Source organism: Chrysochloris asiatica, unplaced genomic scaffold (genome assembly GCF_000296735.1).
Source record: "Chrysochloris asiatica unplaced genomic scaffold, ChrAsi1.0 scaffold00041, whole genome shotgun sequence".
NCBI lineage: Eukaryota > Metazoa > Chordata > Mammalia > Afrosoricida > Chrysochloridae > Chrysochloris > Chrysochloris asiatica.
The window spans coordinates 14,114,550-14,138,757 of record NW_006408559.1 but is presented as its reverse complement, the minus strand read 5'-3'; the positions used below and the strand labels follow the sequence as shown (position 1 = coordinate 14,138,757).

Below are 24,208 nucleotides of genomic sequence, written 5' to 3'. Positions count from 1 at the left end.
AACAACAAATGTCCCATTGGTTCCCTTGACGGTCATGAGACTGAAGGAAGCTGTCGCTCTACACAAGGAATTCCAAATTTGTCTCCACACTCTTGGGTCCCTTTTCTTCTTTCCTGTCATTATCCAAAGGAGAAACGATCCGTTTGCCCTGAATAGCCATTCCCTAGATTCGTCTTTTTCTCCCAGTTCTTCTGTACTCATCCCTCCAGCACATACTGGGATGCCTTTGATGTGTAAGATGCAATGCTAACTGCTTTTCTAGTAATAGTCTTCTTTTGGGCCTGCTGAACTGGATCCTGGTGTGGCACTCTAGGATAAGTACTGAACCGCAAGGTCAGCTTGAACCACGTGGTTGGCGTTCATGCTCACCAGCTGCTCCTCAGAAACCCTGAGTAGAGGCACTGTGACTTAGAACTGACTCGATGGTTTTTAACCATAGCAGTAGTACCAAGTGTTGAGTGCTTACTGTATACCACCCCAGGCACTATTTGAAGCAGACTGTAGCTCCCTCAACCCACCCTATGATCTCTACTGACTATTTTTATTTCTCTCTTATAAATGAAGACATTCAGAGGGATTTCATGATAACCAATTACGCAGCTAGTAAATGGTGTAGCTAAGGTTTGAAGTCAGGTGCTCCCGACCTCTGTACCCTCCTATGGCGCCGGCAGCTTCACTTCTGTATGTCTGGATGCATCACGTTTGATTCCTCCATTCATCAGTGGGTGGACACTGGGATTGCCCGTTGTCTTGCCTGTCATCCACCTACAAGATTTTATGAAGAAATCCGTTTTCAGTTCTCTTGGTTCTATGCAGAGGAATTGCATAAAATTGCTGGATCGTATAGTGTATACGTCAAGTTTTTGAGGAATTGCCAAACTTTTCCAAAGTGACCACTATTATACCTTCTTACCCATAATTTCTCCACACCTTCCTAATGCTGGTTATTGTCTGCCTTTTGGATGCTAGTCATCCTGATAGGTGTGGTGCTGTAGGATAAACCCTGGACTGCTCATTGCAAGGTTGGCAGTTCAAACCCACCAGCCGCTCTTGGAAACCCTGCAGAGGTTCGTTATGAGTCGGAACTAACATGACAGCACAAAACAACAATACCAAGAAGTGTGACGTGGCATCTCTTTGTGGTTTGGGTTTGGTTTGCATTTTCCTAATGATTAATGATGTTGGGCAATCTTTCTCTATGCATATGAGCCATTTATAGATCTTTGGGGAAATGTCCATATTCTTTGCCCATTTTTTTTTTTTTTTCAAAATTAGGCTATTTGGCCCCCTCCTTTTTTAAAACCATCGTATTTTGTTTTTCTTTTTTATATACTATGCTGTATTTTTGGTGAAAGTGCACATAGTAAAACAAGTTCCCATTCAGCAGTTTCTCCACATCCTGTCCAGTGGCACCGGTCACGTCTTCACGTCGTGTCAGCATTCTGATGATTCCCATTCCAGCTGCGCTGTCCCCGGCACCTGGCCTCACCAGCCTGCAGCCTTCTCTTCTGGGCTTCACAGTGGTTGTTGACCATGTAGTCTCCAGAGATGAAGCTCTAAAAGAACTCAGTGCTCCAGGGTGGCCTTTTTGACTTTATGGAACTAACCTAGCTAAAAGGTGATGTCTGAAGGCAGTGTCAGATCAGGGTCTAAAGTGAGCTCTGGAGTTGTTGTGAGGTGACGTCAAGTCCGACGCCAACTCACAGTGACCCGGCGCTGTGCCATCGTCACAATTGTCATGTTTGAGCCTTTTGTTGCTGCCACTGTGTCGATCCATCAAGTTGGGGGTCTTCCTTTTCTGCTGCTGACCTCCACTGTACCAAGCAGAGATGGGGCCCTCCTGATAGCGAGTCCAGACAACAAGAGATGATGTTTCACCATCTGGCTGTCCTTCTTCCAAGCCAGATTGATTTGTTCTTCAGGAAGTAAGAATCAATATCGTTCTCCAGCACTGGGATTCAAATGCATTAATTCTTCTCCGTGGTCTTCCTGACTCATTGTTCAACTTTCATGTGCATATGAGATAATTGAAAATACCATGGCTTGGGTCAGGCACACTTTAGTCCTCAAACTGACATCTTTGCTCTTGAACACTTTGAAGAGGTCTTTTGTGTCAGATATTTGATTTCTTGATGACTATTACTTCCATGAGTGTTGATTGTAGATCCCCCCAAAATAAAGTTTTTGACAACTTCAGTCATTTCTCCATTCATCATGATGTTATTTGTTGGTCCAATTGTGAGGATTTTTGTTTTGTGTCCATTTAGGTGTAATTCCATACTGAAGGCTGTAGTGATGAAGATGGAGTTCTTAGTGTTCTGTATATATCCTTGGTACTAGAACCTTATTAGAGTCCTGGTGTGGCTTTGTAGGATAAGTGCTGGACTGCTAACCACAAGTTTGGTGATTCAAACCCATCAGCCACTCCTCAGAAACTCTATAGAGGGTCAGTATGAGTTGGAACTGACTCCATGGCATGTGACAATGATATAGCACACCCTTATTAGGTACATAATTTGCAAAGATTTTTTCTCTTCTTTATCAGCTTTTTGATAGTGTCCTTTGAGGCACAAGGACCTCAGTGTGGTGAGGCCAGTTTGTCTCTCTGTCTTCTTTTACATTGGTGGTTTGTGCTTTGGGAGTCATCTCTAAGAAGCCATCCAAATCCAAGGTCATGAAGATTTGCTCCTGTGTTTTCTTCTAAGAGTTGTATGAGTTAAGTCTTTCAGATGTGTGGCCAGTGTGGGATTCCTCTGTCTCTACAGTATTAGGTAGGATTCCAGGTCCAGTTTAGGGCATGTGGTGGACATCCAGGTGCTTCAGTGTCTCCTATGGAATGACCTTGGCACCCTTGTTGAGAATCAGTGGACCCTCAGTTCTGTTGACTTGAGCTCTATGTCTGTCCTTATACCACTACCACAGTGTCTTGGTTACTGTAACTGTCAATTAAAAAATAAGTTCTGATCTGTGTCTTCAACACACTGAGCGTTGAAGAGAGTCATGTGAAAGTACAAGCGATAGCACTCACCAGAGGAATGACCAGTAACTGCTTCTCTGGCCACTCCAACTCCTTACTACAACCAATGAAAGTGTTTATTGGGTTTCTGCTCTGTGCTAGGTTCTGAAATCATTGTCTTATTTAATCCTTGTAAAATGGTGTCACAGGTGATAAAATGGAGCCAGATAAAGAAGAGTGTACTGTGTGCTCCAAGGGAAGGAAAGATAAAGAATAGCTCGTGGATTTTAACAAACAGAGTTTAGAATTAGACTGAAAAATAGTAGCATTTGGACAAGAAGGGATGGGGCTTTGGAGCACTTACCCCCAGAAGAAACGGTATCTGAGATCTGTACCATCTTGAAGAGTCAAAGGGATTTGGGGAGGTGCGGTGGTGATGGTTGGTACTCATTCATGTGGGAGTGACTTACATTTGTTTGGTACAAAAACAAAAAGCAAAGGGAAAGTTGGATGAGAAAAGATAACATGGGGGATAATGCAAGTTGCCCAAAGCCCCATTGCTCCCCATGGATTGAGAGTAAATGAGGAATGGGAAGGACATGGGAACTGGTTAGGAAAAGAAATAGAGGAAGTGTTCTTTGATGAATTAGAAATTGGGGGTTGAAGTTAGGAACTAGAAAAGAATAGAGTAAGTATGAAGAAGAATATGACATGGTGCTAACAATAAGTCTCATTAAACAGACAGTACTTTGAAAATCTAGGCAGGGCTCAGTTTCATAATTGATAATGGCACCAACTGATCTCCATTTATTCTTTTTCTCCAGTAATGTGTGGTAATCTGAATGAAAGGATGGATTATGTGTGTCCTGAAAATTGGGATTTAAAAACAAATCAAGTATGAACCAGAGAATGTAAGATGCTACCAAACGTACTGTTGAGACAGGCGCCACAAAGCATGGTTAGAAAAGCAGCAAAGGCTCCCAAAGGAGAAAGTGGCTGAGGGTCCCATGCTAACCCTGAGCAGATTCATGTGGGAGTGAGATGGATGAGTGGGTGAGCACAGTGCTGTGGGAGGGTCCACATTACAACCTGAGCTTCACTGGAAACTGTTTGCAAAGAAGGGTGGGGTGGCTGTCTCTAAGTCTTGAAGGTAAAGTAAAAAGAAATGCCCTTGGAGATGAGAGACTTGAGAACTGTGAGGCAGGAGTGATCAAAGTGTAGACAGCATCCCCATGCAACGCAGCAAGGATCCGGGGCACACCAGGTAGGCAGAAGCCTTGATAGATTGCAGCCATGATAGAGAGGTGGAGCAAGGAGATGTTTTGTGCTTTAGGAAAAGAAGCGCTGTTGGTAAATGTGGTGAAATAACTCGTTTGTAATCCACAGCAGAAGGAACTGTGTATTCTCAAAAATCAAGCCCAGCGTTTAGATAAGATAATGTTGTAGAGTACCTTCAAGTGTGGTCTGACTCACAACAACCCTGTATGGAGTTTCCCCGTGCGGCGGCTGTGGGTTTGAACCTCTGGCTTTGTGGTTAGCAGTCCAGTGCATCATTTGGAAAATGGGTTGTTTTTACTCACGGACTTGCCCAAGGCTGACTTTGTAGAAATTGAACCTGCCTGAATGATACACAGTAAGTAGGGGTGCTCACTTCAGAAGACCCCTGTGTGTGTATAAGCCCCCAGGAGTAGGGATTCTGTTGGTCTGCTTTATTTTTGTGTTCTGAGCCCCAAACAGTGCCAGGCATAAATGTATGCTCAAAGCATACATACTGAGAGATTGCAGCTCAGTGAATGGATCAGGTTGCAAAAATCTCCCAACATGCTTGGTCCTTGGAGCTAACTTGAGCTACAGATGATGAGAAGGTGGCTTAATGTGCTAATAAAGCCCTGATGTACTCTGAAACATTTTGGAGTCCGTTGGAAAGAAATACAAAACATTTGATGTGACTTACACCCCTTCACCCAAAGCTCATTTTGTTCTCCTGGCTTTTTTTTTTTTTGCTTCTTTCCCCAAATTACATGGTCAGACATAGCCCAGCTGGGCCCACAGCCTTTACTAAGCTGAAATTTCCCTTTCTGCTGCTTCCACCTTTGGTGACTCTCCCAGGTTCTGGAGGTGTAGCCTGGCACGCTTACTCACCACAGTCTGGTGTGGCCTACCTTTCGGGTCATTGTGTTTTTTGGTTTCCCCATTTTTCAACTCTTAACTTAAATTCCACAAACATCTCAAGTCTTCTCTAAGGTCCAGCTACACCAGTCTGTAGTTTTTCTTCCAAGTATTGAGTCTTCCCACCCTCTTTGATGTGTCACAGAATTTCTCCTCCCCACAAAAGTCAAATGTCAACCTTCCAAGGTCCCCCCGGCCCCTTCTCCATTCTCGCCTTGTATCAGGAAGGTTCTTTCGTTATTGTTTATTGATAGTGCTTGCACTATCTGCCTCTCCGTAGCCCAGTGGTACACTCTTTGCCTCCTCAGGTTCTCCAGTGCAGCACTCCACAAATGTTTGTAGTGTTAACATTGTTTGAGATGGTGAGGAGAGATTCCTGGTGTGGTGCTGTAGGACCAATGCTGGACTGCAAACCACACTGTTGGCAGTTCAAACTCACCAGCTGCTCCTTGGAAACCTATACAGCGTCGCTATGAGTCAAAACTGACTCAATGGCTCTTAGCAACAACAGCAGGGAGAAATAGTGGGTCGTAGTGTGAACAATGTGAATTATTGCTGTAGGATAAGCACTAAACTACTAACTACAAGGTTGGTAGTTCAAACCCACCAGCTGCTACTCCCAAACCCTATACAGGGTCACTATGAGTCGGAACCGTCCAACAGCACTTCACAACAAGAAGCTCACCATGGACACAGAGCTCCAGTTCATCCCGTCTCCTTTCTGTATCATGCCGCGCTTCAGGAGTCTTCTTACCATTGGAGTCGGCTGTCTTACAAAGAGGCCACTCACCTTCCTGACCTCAGTCAGGTGGACAGACCCCACTAGGGAGATTGAGGGCAGGATGATGAATTCTGGCATTGCATCCCCTAGTCTTGTGTTTTAATAAAGCCCACTCATGCGAGAGAAAGATGAGTTTTTCTACTCCCGTAAAGATTTACACCCTCGGAAACCCTGTACAGGGTTGCTATGGGTCGGAACCAACTTGACGGCCCTTAACAACAACATACATCCGAACCTTGTTCAAATTTCTCCTTTTTCTGATTTTTATCTTCAAGTGTGATGTTTGTGTGTGTAGTATGACATTTATGTGCTTCCATATATCCTGAAAAACAAAGAAATACCACCTTAACTTACTCGTGATGATGTAGTATTTTAGCTTAGGCATGTAGTTTGGGAGGTAAGTTACAATTTGGCTAGAAAATTAGAAATACCGTACATTTTAATTAATATTTATAGATAATTTAGGTGTTGCTTATGTGTATACATGTGTATACATAAATATGTGTGTATCTACATATATATTTATGTATGTATGCATGTCAGTTTTCTCAGTGTATTGTATCTTATAGCAAAGACTTATTAATGTAAAAATATTCATATAGAGTATCTCCTGCACTTATTTTGTTACTTGAAACTCTATTAGCTGGATTATAAAGAGTAGTTATAATCAAAGACTTGAAATTTCCTTTTGTTACTGCCAGGACCCTGTCCAGATCCAATGTGCGTCTGTGTTGTTTTGTAGGCCTATGAAGAATACACCAGCAAGCTAGATGCCCTCCAACAAAGGGAACAGCAGCTACTGGAGTCCTTGGGGAACGGAACTGACTTCTCAGTCTCCAGCTCCGCATCCACAGACACCGCCATGTCCTCCTCCTCGTCCAGTCTCTCAGTGCCGCCTGCAGCGCTTACCGTTTTCCAAAACCCCACCGATGCATCACGGAGCAACCCCAAGTCACCCCAAAAACCTATTGTTAGAGTCTTCCTGCCCAACAAACAGAGAACAGTGGTGAGCCAACTTTTACTATTACTGTCCTGCTGTCTCTTTCTCTGTCTCTCTCTTTTTTGAAGAAAGAGCAGTTGTTGAAAATGAGATCTGCTATCACTTGTACTCAGAAGTGATGCAGATAGAAGGCTTCATTTCAAACAAGAGTGGGAGAGACCGCTGTTGGGTGGCTCAGTCTGTGTCCCTGGAAGACACTTACTGTCGGTAGCATCACATTGACATCTGCACCTGTCTACCAAACTTGAAGCCTACTCGAGTAAGTATGAATCCAGAACCAATCACTTTCAAGACTTAAGCTTGTTTAGTGTCTGTGGTAGGTCAAATACGAGTCAGTCTTCATTTATCATCACATGTTGAATTTTCTGTGTGCTTAGTATTTGTTCCCTCTGTCTCCGTGACTTGGATGTGGAGCATCCATGCCACCATTAGAAAAGCGCACTCTGGCAGGAGCATTCGAAGCGGGGAAATGGACAGAGTGTAGCCAGCTGCGCTATGTTCCTCAGTACAACAAGGGGTGTCAGTGAACTTCATACTTCCTGTATCAGTCTGCATCACTGCTTTTAAATGTACCCAGGAATTTAAAATATTCGTTTCCACAGAAAACTTAAGTCAGAGTCATTTTCAAGTTTTGTTTTTATTTTTCTTAGATAACAGAAGTTAAGGTTGTAACTACAACCATATCAGGGTCCCAGAACTTCTTTTCTGGCTTAAAAAGAAAACGTGTCATAAAGGCATCATACCCCTTTCTGCATTAGAGATTAAACTGGAAAATTAGGGAAGCTCGGAAATCTGGGTTAAGTAGTAGCTTCTGGTTAGAGATGCCTTCTTGACACTCTTCAGCCCTTCCTCACGTGAATGGGCAAGCGTGGCTGCTAATGACAAGGACTCTTGATTACTCATTATGCAGAACTACAGGGAGTTACAAAAAGCTTTCTGCTCCCACAAAGATTTACAGCCTCGGAAACCCTGTACAGGGTCACTATGAGACGGAACCGACTCGACAGAACTTCACACCAACAACAACATGAATAAGTTTCTAAAACAAACTGTTTTCCCTCATCTTTCTTCTGTTGAGCCAAATGAAATTCAAATATTTTCCCACTTTAAGATGGGGGATTAACTATGCAATGTCCTTTCTAGATACCACCCCAGAAAGGTCATTGAAATTCAGGTTTGAAAAGAATAGGGAAAAGCTTTCAATGGCATTCTTGGGACTTGAAATTTTGGGGACACAGTTTGGAGACTAGGTACTACTCTCCAATTATTGTTGGTCTCCTTAATTGAGGTCATGGTCATGTCCTACTTCTTAGGAAATCATACGTAAGTATTTGGGGGTCAAAGGTCATGAAGCCAGTGGCCTTTCTGTTTCCTCTGTATTATTTTAAGCTGTAGCTTACACACAGGAAAGTGGGTACATCTAGCATTTGAGGGGGCTCTGTTGTGCCCTACCCTACATGCCCCCAAGATTGACTCTTCTGACTCAAGCTCAATAAATGAATTTGGAACTTACTTTCAAACAGTAGGACGGAAAACAAAATGATGACAGAAAGCGAGAACGCAAGACAAAGCAAATCTGGAAAAATGAGGATGTTGGAATCTAAGTAGAGTGAATTTGGATGTTCATTGTGCCAGTTCTATACATGTTCTGTGTGTTTGTCATTGTTCATAATCAAATTAGAAAAAGTCAAGCAACATAGGATAAAGGAAAAATAAAGTTCAAAAGAATCAGTTGTCATTAGAGACAGAACAGTAGTGAGCGTTTGGATACTGAGTGAGGAAGTTGTGCAGTGGCCCTTTCAGTGAGGTGCCAACATGCCAGGCTACGTCCAGCAGTGGTTTGTTAAGTGCTGGCGAGTTAGTTCTGACCCATGGGTGGTGGGCAAAGGAAACAAACCTGTCTAAGGGGAGAATTAGTGAGTTTTGGAAACCATGGAAGAAAGATGCAGAAAATGCCAAAGGAAGGCTAAGGGAGATGATGAATGGAATGTGCAGGTTCACTATGTGCCTCAGAGGAGAGAAATGATGGCTAACACTTGTGAAAGACATGAACCTACAAAGGTTCTGGGAGCACAAGGCCTCAGTTGGATCAATGTATATCTGAATCCACACTTACTAGAAATAGCAAAATGAAAGAAAATTATTCTAAAAGCACGCAGGAAAATAAAATTCTCAAAAGAATTACAATTTGATTACCAAACATCTCCATAGCAGCTGTAGGAGCCAGACACCGACAGAGCAGTACACTGTAGGCCGAGAGATGCTGGCACAGCTCAGCTGTGTGTTTAACTGGCTCTCCATTGGGGGCCTTCCAGATGAGGTATTCACCGTTCGTAAGCTCTGCTTGAAGGAATCACCCAAAGAGCTTCAGTTTAGAAAGAAAACTGAGCACAGGACAGAATAGAAAGTAAGAACCTAAAACCATAAAACCTGTAGAAGGAAACCTTTGTCTCCTGGTATTTGACCAAGATTTCTTAGGTATGATGCAAAAGACACAATCTATTATGAACAGACTGAAAAGTCAGACTTGATCAAAATGAAAAATTTCTGTCCTTCCCTAAGAGGGAGAAGAGAAAAAGCCAGTCTGGGAGGTGCACTTTGCTGTACCTGATCAAGGACATGTATCCAGAAGCTACGACAAAGTCTCAAAACGCAGTCATATCCCACTCTTTTCAGGTGTGCAATGACTTACCCTCAGCCAGTCTGATTTTTCTATTTCTGTTGGATTGGCAAAAACGGCTTGGGACAATATGTGCAACAAAAAGTATAGCAAGAGAGACCCCTAATGTGACACTGCAGGGTAAGCACTGGGCTGCTAACGGACAGGTCGGTGGCTCACACCCACCAGCCACTCTAGGAAACTCTGTGTGAGGTCTCTGTGAACCTGAACCCACTGGACACCACACAGCAACGACCAGAGAGAGAAAGTGTTAGTTGTTTACGTGTTCTTGTTTTATGTTTTTTCCCTCCTCAACTAGCTAAGACAGAACCCACTTCTCAGTCCCCTGTAACACCCCCAGGGCATGATTCTGAAGCATCCAATGTTGCCCTGTCTGCCCCCTTTGTCCCTCCTTTTATTTATCTTATTTACAGACTGTGGGACACGCATCTCAGTCTTTCAGTCACGCGGACTGACATTGGAGGGCTCTGCACCACCTCTAGCTGGTCACAGAATGCCGGTTCCACAGAGGCCCAAAGGAACTCAAATTCTAGACACTCTTACTAGCGCACATGTTGTTTTAACAGGACAGGTTGAGAATAAAGGGACACCATTAGATTTGAGTCTGTGATGGAGTCCCAGCTCAGGCCCCCTCCTCACCATTTGTAGTTGCTGCAGGGCAGAAGCTGGAGATCTGCAGGCGATGAGAGAGGAAGGTGCAGGCCTTTTGCACATGGTTCACAGTTTGCAAAAACACTCTTCCATCCTCCCGTTTGTGAGGTGGGTGAAGCTTCAGTTCCACAGTATTGAAACGACAGTAGTCAATCTGAACAAAACAGCTGTGGAGCCCAGGACGTTCACGACTCCGCAGTTCTGTTCTTCACTTTCAGCACCAGCAATAGGACTTTGTTTTTTGTTGTTGTTGTGAAGGGCTGCCTTAGCAGTCCTGACGCACAGTGACCCTTGTGTAGAGTTTCTGAGGAGTGGCTGGTGGGCAGTCCTAGGTAAGTGTTTTTCCCACTTGGAGTGCTAATAAGGCATTTGATTGGACTTGATTGGGACCAGCAATTTAGCATGAAAGACTTAGCAGTTTTCACAACCCCATAGTCACTGACTCTTGGCTACTTAATTCAACTGCATCATTCAGAAGCATGCTGAATTCTGACATGGTGTTTGCCTTATAAAGTTTTTATGGCTTAAATAGCCATTTCTTTTCACTCTTGTAAGAGCATGTTTTCAGCAGATTCTATCTTGTTTTTTTTGTGTGTGTTTTGTTTTGTTTGGAAACAGTGCTATGTAGGATCAGTGTTAGAGTCCTGAGTCAGGACATGACATCAAGAGAAAGAATCCAGATTCATACATCGGCATGTCCCTTGTGGTCAGTTTGTCCAAGGAGGTTCCTGAGTGCTTGCCTATCAGGAGTGCTTAAAGCACATAGTACAGTCTGCACTGTAAAGAAACGTGACGCTCCAAATCACTAGACACACAGTAAATTTGATGGCCCCCTGAAAAAGGACTGCTCGCAGGATGAAACCATTTTTGTTGGAGAATTTAAGCATGCATAGAAGTGGGGTGCTGTACTGAATCAGCAGAACACAGAATGAAAGGCTCACTTTTTTGTGCATTCCCGCCCTTTGAAGACTGACATGCTGTGTACTTGCTTGTGGCCCAAGCTTGCCTTTAGCCACCATTCAGGTGATTCCATGGACTCTAGTCCTTTTCCATGCTCAAAAGTAGGCTGCTTGCTTTTAAGTTGTTGAAAGAAAGATCCTTGCTGCTTTGACAGGGCTGGGGGGAGGGATAGTGTGAGCGGATCTTTTTAGGGTGCCGTTAGGGTTCCCAGACTTAAAATACCAGACACCTCTATTGCCCTTTCCTTGCTTCATCAGTAGGTGGTCTTTAATGTGGATTTCAAGCCATCTTGCTCCCACCCCTAGCCCTTTCTTTCTGTGAATCCCTGTTTTCAGTATTTGTTTTGTTGTTGTTGCTGTTGTGAGGTGCCATTGAGTCGGTTCCGACCCATAGCAACCCTGAATAGGGTTTCCAGGGAGTACCTGGTGAGCTTGAACCACCAACCTTGCAGTTCAAATGGCTTTGCAGTCTGGCTCATTAACCCACAGCGCCACACCAAGACTCCCAGTATTTGTTTGTAAGTGCCTTTGAGTCGGAGCCGACCCATAGCGACCCTGTACAGGGTTTCCGAGGGTGTAAATCCTTACGGGAGTAGAAAGCCTCATCTTTCTCCCGCGGAGCGGCTGGTAGTTTTGAACCACTGACCTTAAGGTTCACAGCCTGATTCATAACCACTACGCTTATACAAGCAAATACATTTTTGTATTGGAAGATGGAATTAAAAGAGGCTTCAATCGAAGTTCATGGAAAAATTGAATTTTTAAATATTGGGATTTGTCCCAGGAACTTTTTGAAACCCCTCTTCTTTCCCTCCCCCTGTCCGTACTGCCTTTCAGACAGGACATCTGACTGTAGTGTGTGTGTGTGTGATACGTACTCACCCTGTGGTTTGCTTTTCTTGCTCATATAGAGCCCTGGGGACATTTCCATCCAGACATGGAGGGTTCCTGTGTCCAGTGGTAGCTGCAGGTCCACTGTGTTGACGCTGTAGTGAACAGCGCAGCATATAGGCCATCCTGTGTGTGACAGACGTGTCTGTGAGGGACAGAACCAGAGTGGGAACCCCATGGTTCTGATAGATAGGGCCAAATTTCAGAAGGCTGGCTTCAGTTTGCTCTTGTCAGCCAGTGGCTCCACAAGAGAAAGACCTTGTGTTCTGCTTCTATAAAGATTCCAGCCTAGAAAAGCCCGTGGGACAGGCCTGCTCCATCACAGGGTCACCAGGAGTGGCCAGCACCCAACAGCCACTGCTAACAACCAACAACAACCAACGCCAACAGCCACCACCAACAACAACAAACACAACCACCAACAACAGCCAACACCAACAAGCACCACCAACAGCCACCAACAACTGCCACCACCAACAAACACTAACAACCACCACCAACAAGCACCACCAACAGCCACCGCCAACAACCACCACTAACAGCCAACAACAACCACCACCGAGCACCACCAACACCCCACAACCACCGCTAACAGCCACCACCAACAAGCACCACTAACAGTCTGTGAGATGCTGTCTTAGCCACAGCTCATCACACTTCAGGGCTTTTGCCAGTGTGGTGGATGAAAACAGCTTTGGCACATTTGAATTTGCTTTCCTCTGCATGAAGTTGCGCTTCTTCTCCTAGGTCTTAAGGCTGCCTTTCCCGTCCTCCATTGGGTGGTGGTTGTCAGGAGCTCTTTACCCGTCTCATAGGATGTTTTTCCCGCTTTGCATTTGTCATTTGACTTTGCCTATATATAGTGTGTTTAAGGAGCCCAGGTGGTGTAGTGGGTAAAATGTTGGACTGCTAACTGAAAGGTGAGCAGTTCAAACCCACCAGCCTGCTTCCATAAAGATTTACAGCCTCAGAAATCCTATGGGAGCAGTTCTACTCTGTCCTATAGGATGGAAAACTGTGAGTCCGCCTTGGAAACTCTATACAGGGGCACTATGAGTCGGAACAGACTCGGCGGCACACCACCACCACCCCCACCAGTTTTATGTATGTGTTCGCCTCTGATTTGGTCTTTCTGTTCTGCCCCATTGGTCTGTGTGTCTATTGCACAGACGATCATGAAGGAACACGACAGAGATGACAGAGTGGGAGACCGGGTCCTCGCCTCCTGATGGACTCTGCTCACCCCTTGGCAGCAGTATGTGCAGACACAGGGCATGGCCATGTGTGAGGACTGCTGTTACTGGAAGGAGTGAGCAAGTGTGTGCCTTCTTACGGAGTTGGAAGCAGTCTGGTGAAATAGAAGTTGTTCATTAGGACAGCATTCTAAATATGGCCTCAGGGTCCATGAGCCTCTCCAGCTTTGTTTCACATGGAGCGTCTGAGCCCCACACTCACGCAGCCAGGATGCCTTCCTAAGAAAGCTGTGTGTGAGTCCACGGGCTGGGAGATTGGGCAGAGCTGACCTTGCCCTGGTCTGAAGGGTTTGCATCTGTAGGCAGAAGGTGAAGGGAACCTACACTGGGTCAGGACCCTTTCAATTACCCAGAGTCACATGGGCCTTGGGAAGGGTGGGGAGGAAGTGGGAGATGGCAGAGCTCACAGAGCGAGATTCTCTTTTTACCCCTCTCCATGCTTCCGTCCCTCCCCCAGCCTTACGTGTGAGGGAGGGGCACCTGGGCCTCAGGACTCTTGGTGTCTTTCCTTGCGGGGACAGTGGGAGAGGAACTTCTCAACAGTGTCTACAGAATCATGAAGGGAGTCATTCAGGTTGCTTGTCCAGCCCGGGGCCAGTTACTGTTGTCATCTGCCCATCTGGTACCAAGTGGACTTCAGGAAAGGCCAGTCTCCCAGAGGAAAGGGGTGAGCCACTGAGCAAGTGTCACTTGTATACACGGGGGCCACAGTGATGTCATCAGTGTGACTGGACAATGTTGGCATCTTTCATTCCTCAGTCTTTTTGTTTCTCTTCTTTTTTATATGTTTCAAATAACCCATAATTTCAGTAAGAGGCTAAATAGAAAATTCATTTTGCTTTGGCTCAAGTTGGTGGACCATAATAGATGCTTGGTTCATACAATGGCACTTAACAACAACAACATGAAATTAGCTCTAGACATGATGTCATATCCGACACAGTGATCACACGGTGTTCTACAGGTCTTATGAAGGTAACTGGTTGCGTTTTGGTTTAGCTTTTATGATGTGGATACGATATCTTTGATGGCTTTGCCTCATCTGATGTGTTTGATGCTGCAGGTCCCTGCGCGGTGTGGCGTTACCGTCCGGGACAGTCTGAAGAAGGCATTGATGATGCGAGGTCTGATCCCAGAGTGCTGTGCTGTTTACAGAATTCAAGATGGGTACGGTTTGTATGTGATGTTGCATTCCATATTTAAAAAGGGGTAGAGTGGGGATGAGAGGACGCATAGGTATTAAACTTGGAGTTTTTCTGGAGGTGTTTGCTCAAATACTACTTTATATTCCATTAGCCTAGATAAATTTCATAAAGCCTTAGAGGAGTTAACATGGAATAATGTTGTCTGACAATAATGTTTGGGGAGCATGGTGGTTCTGTATGATAAGCACAGGACTGCAAACCACAAGGTCTGTGGTTTGAGCCCATCAGCCACTCTGCAGGAGAAAGATGAGGCGTCCTTCTCTGTCAAAGGTTTAAAGCCTCGGAAACCCTATACAGGGTCGCCCTTCTTTCCTGATTGCAGCTGGTACCTCTGAGCTCTTTTTTATCTCAGGAGAGATTGACTCAAAATACAACCCAATCTTGTAGACTGTAACGTGTCTCCGTAACAGAACTGCCTCTGATCCTAGCTCGTTAACGTCATTTTGTTGTTGTTAAGAGGGAAGATTTGTAACACACAGGATAGTCACATCACAAAATAGAGGATAACCAATCATAGCATAGGATGGATTATATCACAACATCGAGGCTAATTACCTAATACTGAAAATCCAGAATCAAATCCACAGCACTTAACACCAACAGGAGTAGTATTTAATACTTGGATCAGATGACTTTATGTAGCATGTGAAATACTTACCATGTGTGAGCCATGTGCAATGAGACTTACCTGGATAAGTCACATTTTCAAAGCAACTCGTAGTTTCATAAAGGGCTTACAGAAAATAACACTTTATACCGAACTAGTTTTCTTTCAGAAAGGACCAAATATTGTGCTGTGGTTGTTAGCTGCCGTTGAGTCAATTTGATTCCCAGCAACCCTGTATAGGATTTCTGAGGAATGGCTAGTGGGTTTGAAGTCCAACAGTTAGCAGTTAGCAGTCTAGTGCTTATCCTGCCGCACCATACCAAGACTCCAATATTGTACTAAGTCCCAAAATATTGAGTCTTCTTTAAAACACACACACACACCCCTTTTGGGGATGTGGTGTCCTTCCTGCACTATTTTCCTTTAGCTAGATAAATCCATACTTGAGAATTCTTTCCTTCTTTTGGCTGTGGGTGGGCCCCTAGGGACAACACAGTCTCTGCTGTTGTCGGTCTCTTCTGGAACCTCTCTTACAGTTGTTAGTCCAAGAGTGATCCACACATATAGCGTCAACGGAAACATCTATTGTGTGGACGGAAGGCCAGGGAGCCCCGCCCCCTCACTGCGCCTGGCCCCTAAGTAACCAATGTTGAGCGCTTCAGGCGTGCACAGACTCATGGGAGCCTAACAATGAGCTCTGTGCCTGCACCTTTCAGAGAGAAGAAGCCCATCGGCTGGGACACCGACATCTCCTGGCTCACCGGGGAGGAGCTGCACGTGGAGGTGTTGGAAAACGTCCCACTGACCACACACAACTTTGTACGTGCCACCTGTGCCCCGCACTGGCAGCCCTCCCCCTCCTCAGGAAGGTGTAGCTGCTGGTGAACGGGAAATGCTGGGGGGTCATTGCGGGATCAACACTTGGCCCATGTTGGAAAGCAGTTCCCGCCTTTAGATGCTTGTGTTGAGACCACAGAGTTTGTTTACATCAGTACACTTTCTTTTCCGTTAAGAAGAGTGATACAGGTCATTATTAAAACTAACTGGAATGGTACAAAAGTATATATGTGGGGGCTTTCAAAAAGGTTGTGGAAATTGCAATTTTTCTATGAACCTTTTGAAGGCCACTCCCACCCTCATCTGTCAGGTGGGAGCAGCCTCCTGGAAGTCAGCGTCTGCACAGATGTGGAGCAGCCTCCAAAGCTTTCCCCCTTTTCTTTCTTTCCCCGGCCCCCTGTCATCTGGTTCCCTTCATTCTTCTCACTTCTTAAACCATAAGCAGAGTCCTGCTAGTATGAGCCTCGTCACGTGTTTGGGCGTTTTTAATTCAACAATACATCATGGATCTCTTTCCGTGTCAGTGCAGCCAGCCTTCTTTTTGTAATGATTTCATCATAGTCCATCTCTTCATTAACAGACATTTAAGTTGTTTTACTGTATTGTATACCAGGCTAAAAGGAGTCTTTATGTAGACATCGTGATGCTCTGTAAATGTTCTTGACGCTTACTTAGGGAGATGAACAGGTAAGAGCTGAGCATTCAATTCTTCCTTTATATGGTGTTGGTGTTTGTGACAACCTAGTATTAGCTAAGAGTCATGAGGTCTAGCAGTGGGGGCCTAGAGGGACAGATACAGTTCCTGGAACTTAGGAACCCGTTCTCCAAAGAGTCGAAGGGCAGAAACCAGAAGTCGGGGACTCTGTAAAGCAGGAGTCCATTTCTTACTTTTCTATAAAGATGGCATTTTGACCATAGTGAATTATTTTCTAGCGGGACGTAGTTATTGTATCCCTTTCAGCCAGGAAGATTCCCAAGGGAAGCCTAATAAGATCAGGCCTGATGGGATAGAGCAAGTAGCAAGTGCAGAATGAAAAGTGTCTCGTTTTCTCATGCTGCTCTAGCAGAAACACCCCCACGTGGATGGCTGTAACAGACATTTCGTCTGTCATAGGCTAGGGGGCCAGAAGTTCAGATTCAGGATGCCAGCTCTGGGGAAGGTCCTTGTCATCAGTGTTCCCCTGGATCTCGGAGGTTCCCAGCACAGTGACCCTGGGGACAAAAGGTGCCTTCCACTTCCGGTTTTCCTTGCCTGGTGGTCATTCACCCCTCTGAGCTCTGTTCACTGTTCATTCTCTTCCATACCTCAAAAGAGACTGCCTCAAGATACACCCCATCCTGTACACTGTCTCAGTAACTTAACTGCCTCTGAGCCTGCCTCATGATCATCATAGAGGTGAGGATTTACAACACAGGATACTCACATCACCAGATAGAGGCGGATAGATCATAACATAGGATCAGTGGTATCATAAAAGAGAGGGTAATTACATAATCTTGGAAATCAGGGCCTAGCCAAGTTGACACACATTTTCAGGGACAACTGTCCATAACAGGAAGTGTTTTCTAGGCAAAGGAAGAACAAGGAGAGATACCACCTATAAAGTTTTGAAAGAAGTTGAGAAGGGCTGGAACCAGGTTGGGAAGAGGCCGTTGCCATGTAGTAAGAACTAAGGGTCATGATGTAAGGAAGCCAATAACAGGAATTGAGACCAGAACTGAGTAGATTAATGACAAACGAGAAATCGAGAGCTTGAACCAAATAGCTGACCACCTGAAAGATGATGTGAGTGGCTGGCGAAGGGGGCAGGTGCCTAAAAAAGGCGGACCCTGCGAAAACGGTAGCTACTTTTCTATGTACTGCTTCCTGAGATTCTGCTAGCACGCACTTGGCTAGCAGTTTAGAAGACGTTGGTTTGGTAAATAGTGACTAATATTACATGAGCGAAAGATTAAAGATACTGTCTAATTCCTTGTGTCTAGAGAACCCAGCAGAAAGGAGCGGCACTAGAAAGGGTAGTTAGCCTACAGAGGTGAGGCAGAGCCACTGTGCTACAAAGGGACAAGAGAAAATGAGCCATTTTAAAACGATTGAAATTTTCTTTAAAAGCCAGAGTGGACTTTTTTTAGGGGGGGAGGGGAAGCTTTTATTTTACATTCCTCGGGAAAAATAAATGATGCCATCAATATGATGTATTCTGGGGTTGAAGTCGTAAAGTTATGTAAAGAAGATCGTTAGGAGTTTAAGCCAGGGGAGGAAAATAGACAGATACACAGCATCTCTATCCAGATGCATTTTGGAGCTATTAGACTTTATGAGACATTGCTTGGACTTCACGAGGGTAGAATCAGGTGAAAAATGTATTATTGACACCATTGTGCCCGTAAACTAGTTCAGTAGAAAGAAATAGCCTGCAATACTACCTGAATTTCATCTAAAAATTAAAATACTATGTATATGGTAAACATGCTGTCTTTCTTTGAATCAGGGTAATTTATCTTTCAACTAGAATAAATGGAAGTTCAGTAGGCTTTAAGATTTTCTCTGGGATAAAAGCAGTAAGGAGGACAGTGGCAAGACAGTCCAGACCACCTTATGGAAACCCCCTTCAGAATGGACTTTTGACCAGGATATTATTTACTTGATGAAGCTTTCATTTAAAATAATGTGTTATTCCATATTAACTGAAAATAGAGTTTGATCAATGTATGGATGTTGAAATCAACTTAATGGATCCTGAAAACCATTTCAGATGGCCCAAGAACAGAAATGTCTTAACGTATATTTTGTAGTAGAGTCAGAGTTTGTATTTTTATATGGGAGCACTGGGAGGTATGTGAAGTATGTTTTCTTACCATTGTTTGTGGTCAGAACTCTTTGAAGAACTGAGATGAATCCAGATGCACAGTAAAGAACAAATAAAGCACCGGAATTCCCCAGGCTCCCAGCTCTCAGAGACGCTCACTGTTCATACTTTGGTTTCTGTAGACAGTGTCCATGGACGCGGGCCTGTTACACACGCAGTGTCTGTCTGGGTCGTTCTCAACGGTGGAGTGTCTCTAGCACAGCCCTGCTTATGGCCCGTGTAGCTGGACGATTTGCCCTTTGGATGGTGGCATTTCTTCACATTGTCTTTAGGTAGAGAAATGCTCACAAAGAATTGTAGGTGCCCCGAGCATTCTGGTCCTCTACGAAGTGAATAATTTGTTAAGCATTGTCATTGTATTTTAGGGAGCCCCTTATCCTACCTCTGGGCTTTGGGGAGAGTTGTTCTAGTTTTCACAATTAGATACTGGTTTTAATCTTTCAAAACCAGTTGTTGAATTTTTATCAAAGTACTATATGCACAAGGCCTGTAAAATTGTGCCGAGGGGTCAATAAAGGAAAGTTCCCCACTGGCCCATCGCTTGCAAGATTCTCGGGCCACTCCCGGGGAGGCCAGGCTTAACTTTGAGTGCTTTCAGAGATTTCTGGTATTCCTAAAGGATACTCGTGCTCCTTAGAGGCCAAGATGGCCTAACTTCGTCTCTTATACTTTGGACATATTGTCAGGAGGGAACAGTCGCTGGGGAAGGATAGCATGTTTGGTAAGATGGAGGGTCAGAGAAAAAGAGGAAGACCCCCAACAAGAGGGATTGGCCAGGTGGCAGCATCGATGGACTCAAGTGTGGCAACAGTAGAGAGGTTGGCCCAGGATTGGACATTGTTTCGTTCTGCTGTGCCTAAGGTCGCTATGGGTTGTTACTGACTGGATGTCACCTAACGACAACAACAAAGGATATTCTTTGTCACAGTGTCTTGCTTTATCAGCTTTAGACATGACTTACTGATAAGTGGTGATTCCTTGAGAAATTAGCTCATTTGCCTCATCTCAGCCCTTCCTCTTTCTCCCTTCTTCCCCTCCCACTATAATGTCACTGTTATCGTTGTCGCTTGTCCGTCAACAACAGTCAGCATCGCCCAGCTCCCCCTTGAATTGTACCCTCCCTCCCAGCCACCTGCTTCTCTTGCTCCTACTTGACTTCCCAGCTTTTGTGTTGTGGACTTTGGAGTCAGTCCCCAGTCTTTCCACCCCTTCCCGTCTTCCTGACTTTTGTAATTTTTTAATTGGGGGTGAGAGTAGGACATAAACAAGCCTAGTTCATCACGTAGTTTTCATTTTAGTATCTTTGGATATAAGGCAGTTCATCCTGGAATAGACTTAGTAAAGGTTTATTATCCAAGTAAGAAAGTGAATATGTTGATTTCTAACAAGATTCTTGCAGCTTTTGAAATCCTCTGTGATTTTTTACTTTGCAGGTACGGAAAACTTTTTTCACCTTAGCATTTTGTGACTTTTGTCGAAAGCTGCTTTTCCAGGGTTTCCGCTGTCAAACATGTGGTTACAAATTTCACCAGCGTTGTAGTACAGAGGTTCCACTGATGTGCGTTAATTATGACCAACTGGAGTAAGTAATCCACAACATCTCTTTATTGTACTATTTTACTTCTAAAATTTCTTAATATGAAACGAATATGTCTTAAAGTCTGAGAAATTTTTTATCTGGTGCAGTTGTTAGAGGGAATTAAAAACAAAAGTGTGGCAGCAAGTTCTATGCAGTGTAAACAGCCCTTCTCTCCCGGGTTCTAATTCTGGATCCGTTACATACTTAATTCATGGTTTACATTCTCCTTCAATCAATAAAGATACCTTCCCCATAGAAACCACATTGAAATCCTTTTTTTTTTTTTTTTTCAAGAAAGGGGAGAGCTGTTTTAGTTAGTTAATTTAACCATTGTATTTTGGGGTCTCAGAACAGAGGGTCTGATCCTATTAATTCTTTTTTAAATTATGTTTACTTTCTTTCACTCTCTTCACCTTTCTGCCCTGCTCTGTACCCTGCTTGCTTAAAAGCAGGATAGAAATCTGTGTTTCCATTGTAGCTCTATTGAACTTTTCTCTTTGCTTTATGCCCGCCTTTCCAGCATAGATTAGGCTGAGTGGATGGTAATCTTTTGTGCGGTGGTGGTGGTGCTGCTGCTGTTAAAAAGTCTTACGGTTTCTGCAGATCAACTCAGCAAACGGAATTCTGCTCTGCGCTTTTGTAGTAACAGGCTGCCATGTAGTCTAACTTAGCAGTAGGCGCTCTTCCTCTAACCCCTCAGCCATTAAGAATGATTCCCCTTTCACATGTGGAACTTGTCTCCCTAAGCCCTCAGCCATTAAGAACGATCCCCCTTTCACGTGTGGAACTGTGCTGCAGAGAAGACCCACTTCTAAGCTAGCCCTTGAAACTACAATATGTGTTTCAAAAGCAAGCCTTAACTAAAAAGTCCAGCTCCCTAGTGGAATTTTACCGATTATTGTCTTTGGAACAGGATTGTTCTCTTTACTGTATAATGTGCTCTGGCCTGTGAAGCTTTTGGGGTTTGCACAAGTTCGGTTTGTTTTGTTTTGTTTTTGTTTTTGCCTCACAGTTTGCTGTTTGTCTCCAAGTTCTTTGACCACCACCCAGTCCCGCAGGAGGAGGCCTCCTTAGCCGAGACTGCCCTTACGCCCGGATCGTCCCCTCCCGCACCCCCCTCAGACTCTCTTGGGTATGATTTGTTTGACTCCTGCTGTTCCGTGACATGCCCTCTGAGCTGCTTTCTCCCGGCTTTGGGGTTAATTTAAAGCCTTCCCAACACATGAATTGTTAGGTTCAGGATTTTGTCCACGTCATGGATTTAAAAGCATCAGGCAGATCTTCACGTGCACTTGGTGCTGATGGTGGGAGTCGAGCTGACCTACGTCCTTCAGGCCCAGTCCTGGAGAAACTGGCTGCCAGCACCGTCACCGTCTGAGGTCTTGTCGGCTGTCGCCGTAAATGGTCTCCATTCAGAAAAGTGGCATTTGCCTAGCAGATAAAGTCAAATGATTTTCCAAAAGCTGGTCATTCTGGTCTGGGTCATACAATGGAGGGCATCAAACTACATGATGAGGACACGCACGGTCTCAGTTTGTGGGAGGAGAGAGAAGCCAGGACTTAGTGGAGACAGGGATTGGCAGTGTGCCCAAGGGAACTAGGTGTGAGCGCTGAGTGGGTACACATTGAGTGGTGCAGCCTGGAGGAGAATAGACTACGGGAATGAGGGAGTCTTCCAAGATGATAAGGAGAGGCACCATGGGACAACTTGAGGAGTCCCGAGAGCTTTGCAGTTCGTACTAGAGTTCAGACTTGACATAACAGGGGAAAAAACAAGGAATTAAAGTGTCAGAGTCAAGCGCTGGCCCGAGGAAATGGTTTGAAAAGACCCCCGCAATGCTATGCACATGAATAGATGGAGAGAAGTCTGACTGAAGGCAGAGCCAAGGGTGCACTTGGTAGTGAAGACAGTGCGCTGCCGGGAGGACCAGCTGGAGCAGCAGCAGTGCAGACACAAGGCTGGTGCCCGCCCGTCCTGTCCTAGAGAGCACAGGAGTGTGTACTAGGAAAGGGCTGGTCCCTGTCCTAGAAAGAACAGGAGTGTGTACTAAGAGAACAGTGTACCCTGGCCTTAAATAGAAGGAATGAGAAGTTTGTACTAATCAGCTATATAGAATGAGGATAAATTAGAGAAATGGCTTTAAATGCAACACAAAGACATCCAATAATCATACTTCCATACTAAATAAGAAAGACTGTGCTGCTGAGTGGAGGGTGATTAACTTTCTCTGGAGTTCTCCTTAATACTGCTTATTTCCTCCCTGCCTGCTGGATTTGGAACAGCATGAATTTCACCCTGTCTGGGTATATATGATTTTTTTAAAGTCCCCACACAGAGTCTGTTTTAGAATCTTCCAGAGATAGTTAGTTAAGATCAGAATCATATGTTGTTAGTTTTGACCCCAGTTTTTAAGTCATTGTCTGTTGCATCAGTGTCTCTGTAGGATTTCGGAGGAGTAACTAGTGGGTTTGAACCACTGACCTTGGGGTTAGCAGCCTTGGTCTCCTTCTTAGAGAAGTACTTTAAAATGCAATGATTGGCTCTCCCACTAAACTTGTAATTTGATGGTGCCGGTCTTGATCATGGTGTGTGCTCCGGAGGCCTCAGAGGTCAGAACATTTGGATGAAGAGTGCTGAGTTTATCTGGAGCTCTAGCCAGGCACCATTCCCTCCATCCGGCTCTAAAGTTCTGTTCCCTGGCTGGGTCATTCCTTCCCAGCTGGCTCTGTCTTAGTTGGATGCAGCTGGTGCCTCACAGAGGCTGAAAGCAAGATAGAAGATTTCTGTAGCTTTGGCTGTGTGTTTTGAGTCATGCTTAGGCTCTGAGGTTTGCTCCTGACAGGGCCTGTAGACTGACACCTGCCCAGTGACCCGTCCAGTTCTGGGAACAGCGGTATAGAACACCAGGCTGGGATTGACTTCTCAGAGGGCCTGTGACAGTGGCAACCCACCCCATGAGTGTCCATGAAGGAGTACCATCGTAAACTTCAAACTGCTGCCTCTGCCAAAGTAGTTTATTCATAACTGAACTGAAGCCAGCTCTCTGGTGTGGAGCAGATGACCAGAAAAGTGTTCAAACTGTTCTGTAGAAATCGTTTTCCTGGTGCTTTTATGTGGGAAGCATACCAGGAGGCTTCAGAAACTTTGTGGGAAGATGGACATAAAAGATAATAGAATTTTTCCACAAACTTTCTGAAGCCCCCTCATGTCCAGGTGCCTGCATAAAGATAGAAGACAAGTGTGTTTTGTTCATGCCCCAGAAACAGTGACAGTGGCCTTGAACCAAGAAGGGTAGTGCCTGTGGTAGGCACGTGTCGGGGGCTGAGTACATTATCGAGTTTTGAAAGAAAAGTTAGAGGCACCTCCTCTTGTGCTTTTTGAAAGATAACTGCAGGCTTGGAACTCCAATGAAAGTCAGCATTTAAAATGTAATGTACACATCACTGAACTGGAGCCTTCATTGTGCTTCAGAATGTTGAAATATTTGAAGTTGAAACAGATCTAAACGAAGGGCATTAGAGGGAAAGTCCTTTTTATTTTTAATTTAGTGCTGATGAAATCTTGAAAAAGGCTGAAGCAAAATAATTAAGGGCGAGAACAAGCAAGATGGTGAATCGGGTGGAAGTACAGTGAGGAGTTCCGTCAGCAACAACACAGAATACCGAACCAAGCAGACTCGGGATGGTCCCAGAACTCTGAACCTCTATAAAGGAATATTTAGAAGGTTGGAAAGCTTGTAGCCAGTGGAATTTGTAGCAGAACCAGAAAATCC

The 24,208-nt window shown here is 44.7% G+C and overlaps 1 protein-coding gene across 1 annotated transcript in view; it reads left to right on the top strand.

Moving 5' to 3' along the window:
• The window catches only part of BRAF (v-raf murine sarcoma viral oncogene homolog B), a 69,190-nt gene that overhangs the window by 5,669 nt on the left and 39,313 nt on the right, over positions 1-24,208 (top strand). Inside the window, exons 2-6 of the mRNA XM_006861175.1 lie at positions 6,649-6,912; positions 14,404-14,507; positions 15,869-15,971; positions 20,290-20,438; positions 21,448-21,567. Of these exons, the coding sequence (XP_006861237.1) occupies positions 6,649-6,912; positions 14,404-14,507; positions 15,869-15,971; positions 20,290-20,438; positions 21,448-21,567 (740 nt within the window). The remainder of the gene's footprint in view (positions 1-6,648; positions 6,913-14,403; positions 14,508-15,868; positions 15,972-20,289; positions 20,439-21,447; positions 21,568-24,208) is intronic.